Source organism: Propithecus coquereli, unplaced genomic scaffold (genome assembly GCF_000956105.1).
Source record: "Propithecus coquereli isolate 6110/MARCELLA unplaced genomic scaffold, Pcoq_1.0 Scaffold122, whole genome shotgun sequence".
Lineage (NCBI taxonomy): Eukaryota > Metazoa > Chordata > Mammalia > Primates > Indriidae > Propithecus > Propithecus coquereli.
The window spans coordinates 3,604,034-3,607,767 of record NW_012136303.1 but is presented as its reverse complement, the minus strand read 5'-3'; the positions used below and the strand labels follow the sequence as shown (position 1 = coordinate 3,607,767).

Below are 3,734 nucleotides of genomic sequence, written 5' to 3'. Positions count from 1 at the left end.
CCCCTCATCATGTCCCTTGGCCATAGCCTGGACTGCGCCCCCAGGATCTGGCGGCTGGAAGGCAGGGGGCGGAGGATGGGCGCCTCTCCAGAGGTGCAGCCTTCTCAGGGGAGCTCGCTGGGCTCTGGCGCAGGGAGGAAGAGGAAGAAATGATGTCCCCTTTCGGATGTGGGGTGGGAGCCACATGGAGAGTTATTACAGCCTTTCCCCAACACCCCAAGGCCAGGCCAGAGAGCCGTCCCAGCACCTCCCCAAGGGAAAAGCTATTCTGTGGGAGGACAGGATCAGACCCTGCCACCCCCGTCCGGTCCAGGTTCCACCCAGCGCCAGCCTGGCGCAGACTCAAGGCCTAATAATGTTTGCTGGGTGCCTTGAATACAAGCACCAGTGCCCAGATCTCCTTGAGGTTTCAGTGGGGCGTGCCTGCCCCCACCGCCATTCTGGGGAGCAGAATTAGACTGGGGGTGACAGGGGACACTGTGAGGTGGTGGCAGCCTGGGTGAGAGGCAGGCAGCTCGGGCGAGAGCTGGGGGTGGGGGCGCCTGTGCTCGGCTAATTAAACAGTGACTGTGATGAATCGGGGAGAGGCTGCTGCTTGCTAATTAAAGGTGCCGGCATCTTGCCTGGCACGGATGGAAGGCAGGAGAGGCTCTGGAACCTTGGCAGGGGCCAGGCCGGCGTGGACAGAGCTTGACCGAAGCCCCCACTGAGCCGCTTCTGGGCATCCCTCCCAGCCTCCCAGGCCCCCTCCCCACTTCCCTATCTCTCCCACCCACCTTGCCTGAGCCTGGGGCCTGCCACTTCCCCCACCCTCCCCACCAACCCAAATCCTTTCCTGATAAGGGCCCCAGGCGCGTGCTGGGGAGGAGGAGCTTGGCGGAGACCAGCCTGGGCTGGGGGTGGACACAGAGCCTGCGAGGTACACCTGCCCATGCCCACGGCCAAGACGGACATTGGCACTTAGGAACAAAGCCCCAAAGATGACTTATAGAGTCTTAGATTCTGAGACTCACAGGGGGCTTTAAATATTATGCAATTTCCCTGACCAAACCTGATGTGAGAGAGACAGAGAGAAGGAAAACCAGTGCTCTCTCTGGGCTCAGTATTCCAGTCTTGAAAAGGAAAAATTGAGCAAATGATCTCTGACCCTCGATGATTCCTATGAGGGAGACAAAAGGACCCCAAAGCTGCCCCACGTTCAAGGCAGGGGTGTGGCTCAGTGGCTAAGAGCACGGGTTCCAGAGGACGGACACCTGGGTTTAAGTCCCAGCACCATCATTTGTGGACTGCATGACCTTGGGCCAGGGAGCTAATTGTTTCGTGCCTCGGTTTCCCTGCCTGCAAGGCTGGAGATGGTAATGCTGCCTACCTCGAAGGGTCCCTGAGGGGATCAGGGGAGATAATTCAGGTGAAGTGTTCGGCGAAGTGTCTTGTCTGACTTGAGTAGCAGCCCAAGGTCTGGGGGACTCGGGTGTGGCCTGGCACCCAGCACCTCCTACATCTTACCTCCGTGCATGAGGTGGCTGCAGCCTGGCGCTCCGGGGAAAGGATTAGAGAGGCTAAGTGACTTGCCCAAAGCCACACAGCCACAGAAGCCCTGGATCCCTTGAGTGGGAGGAAGAGTGGGGTTTAGATTCCCATGTCGACATTGTTGAGCTTCTACTAGATAGAGTCCTGAACCAGCCACCAGGGAGGGGACAGAAATGAATTTGAGACTCATTCTGCCCTTCAAGGGGACCCCAGTCTGGAAGAGGAGAGAAAACACATACAGAAATAACTAGAATGCAAAGCAAATGAGCATGGGGGGCAGCACCCCTCCACACAAAGAGCTGATGAAGACTCTTGGGGAGAGATGCTGCTTTGTCTTCGAGCTCAATTTGCAAAGCAAAGGTTCTGATTTCATTTGAAGGGTAAAATCAGCATTGGGGGGGCAGGTGGTGGGGGTGCTGGGTGCTTTAGGAAGTTCCTGGTGGTCCCTGGCATCTGCGATGCCTGCTTCTGTGGTCCTGGGATCCATCACTTGAGGTGTCCCAGAGGCTGTGGTTTCACGGACTACACTGTCCGGGACCCCCAGTGTGAGTGCATGCTGTCCACAAAGGGCTGCCATGTCCCCCTTCCAGGTGGCCAGGCACCCACTGTGGCTGGGGACTTCCTGTCGGGCAATTTGGTGGGGAAAGGATGCAAGGATGTGGCACCAGTAAGAGGCCCAGAGATGGCGGAAACGTTCTGAGGCTGAGAAACTCTGGGCTGTTGGCCCTGACACTGGGAAGCCTGAGCCTTAGGCAGCCAACCCAAAGCAGGTGGGGACGGGCGCTAGGGCGCTGGCCTGCACGGTTGTGCCTCCATTCCTCCGTCCTTGGAGATCAGGGCGCAGCCAGAAGAATGGGGCAGAGGGCTGGGCAGGTTGAGCCACAAGGAAATCTGCGAGAGCAAAGCTAGCGGCTCCTGGAAAATACACGCTGCCTTGGCGGCCCCAGGGCCCCCATTCACCTGAGTTAGGCCAAATGCTGGTCTGGGGCGCCCTCTGGTGGCTCTTCCGGGTGTTGGTGGAAGCTGAAACCGCTGTGCGTTTAAGGATGGGTAGGGCCGGGATGGTCAGAGCCAGGAGACCCCAAAGTGGACCACTCTTTCCACGACACAGACTGGAAAACTGAGGCCCAGAGGGGGGAATTGACTTGCCCACGGTCACAGTGGGCTCAGTCAGTGGCTGAGCCAAGAACAGAACCGGGAACTTCCTCTGCACCAGTGGCTTTTCTTAGTGTGTCTCAAGGCATCCCACACCAGGGGAAGGGAGGCCGAGTGTCTGGAGGCTCACTCCCCAGTGGATGGGGACAGCTGGACTATAGGCCGCGGAGCACCTGTGTGACGAGGCACGCAGCACTTCCCCTCCCAAAGGACCCAAGCCACACCCCTGCTTGGGTCCTTCACTTCTAAAAGCTGGGGTAATTATGTTGGCAAGGGATGGGGGACGAGGAATCCCTCTGGCACACAACTGGAAGTGAGGATGGAGACCAGCCAGTCTTTCAGGAAGTGCTCGGAAGAGCCTTCCTGTAGCCAGTATCATACTCAGTGGTGGGAGACTCAGTGCCTTCCCCCGAGATCAGGAGCAAGACAAGGACGTCCACTCTCATCACTGCTATCTGACATTGTACTGGAGGGTCCAGCCAGGGTAATCAGGCAAGAAGGCAAAAAGTCATCCAGATTGCAAAGGAAGAAGTAACACTATCTCTGTTTGCAGATGACATGATCTTGTGCATAGAAAATCCACTAAAAAATATTAGAACTAATAAATGACTTTGGCAAACTTACAGAATACAAGATCAATATACAAAAATCAATTGTGTTTCCACACACTTGCAATGAACACTTCAAAAACGTAATTAAGGGCTGAGTGCAATGGCTCACACCTGTAATCCCAGCACTTTGGGAGGCTGAGGCAGGAGGATTGCTTGAGGACAAGAATTCAAGATCAGCCTGGGCAACATAGTGAGACCCTATCTCTACAAAAAAACTTTTAAATTAGCTAGACATGGTGGCACGCACTTGTAGTCCCAGCTACTTGGGAGGCTGAGGCGGGAGGATCACTTGAATTTAGGAGTTTGAGGCTGTAGTGAGTTATGATGATGCCACTGCAGTCTAGTATGGGTGACAGAGTGAGACCTCATCTCAAAAAAAAACAAAACAATACCAAAAAACTCAAAATGTAATTAAGAAAATAATTTCATTTGCACTAG

The 3,734-nt window shown here is 55.3% G+C and overlaps 1 protein-coding gene across 1 annotated transcript; it reads right to left on the bottom strand.

Annotated features, from left to right (window-relative positions):
* Positions 1-552: 552 nt before the first annotated feature.
* On the bottom strand, positions 553-3,485 carry LOC105827524 (uncharacterized protein C20orf203). Its single transcript, XM_012665720.1, is given in 5 exon segments — positions 553-701; positions 704-814; positions 817-850; positions 853-888; positions 3,432-3,485. Coding segments are annotated over 5 exon segments (384 nt in total).
* Positions 3,486-3,734: the final 249 nt, after the last annotated feature.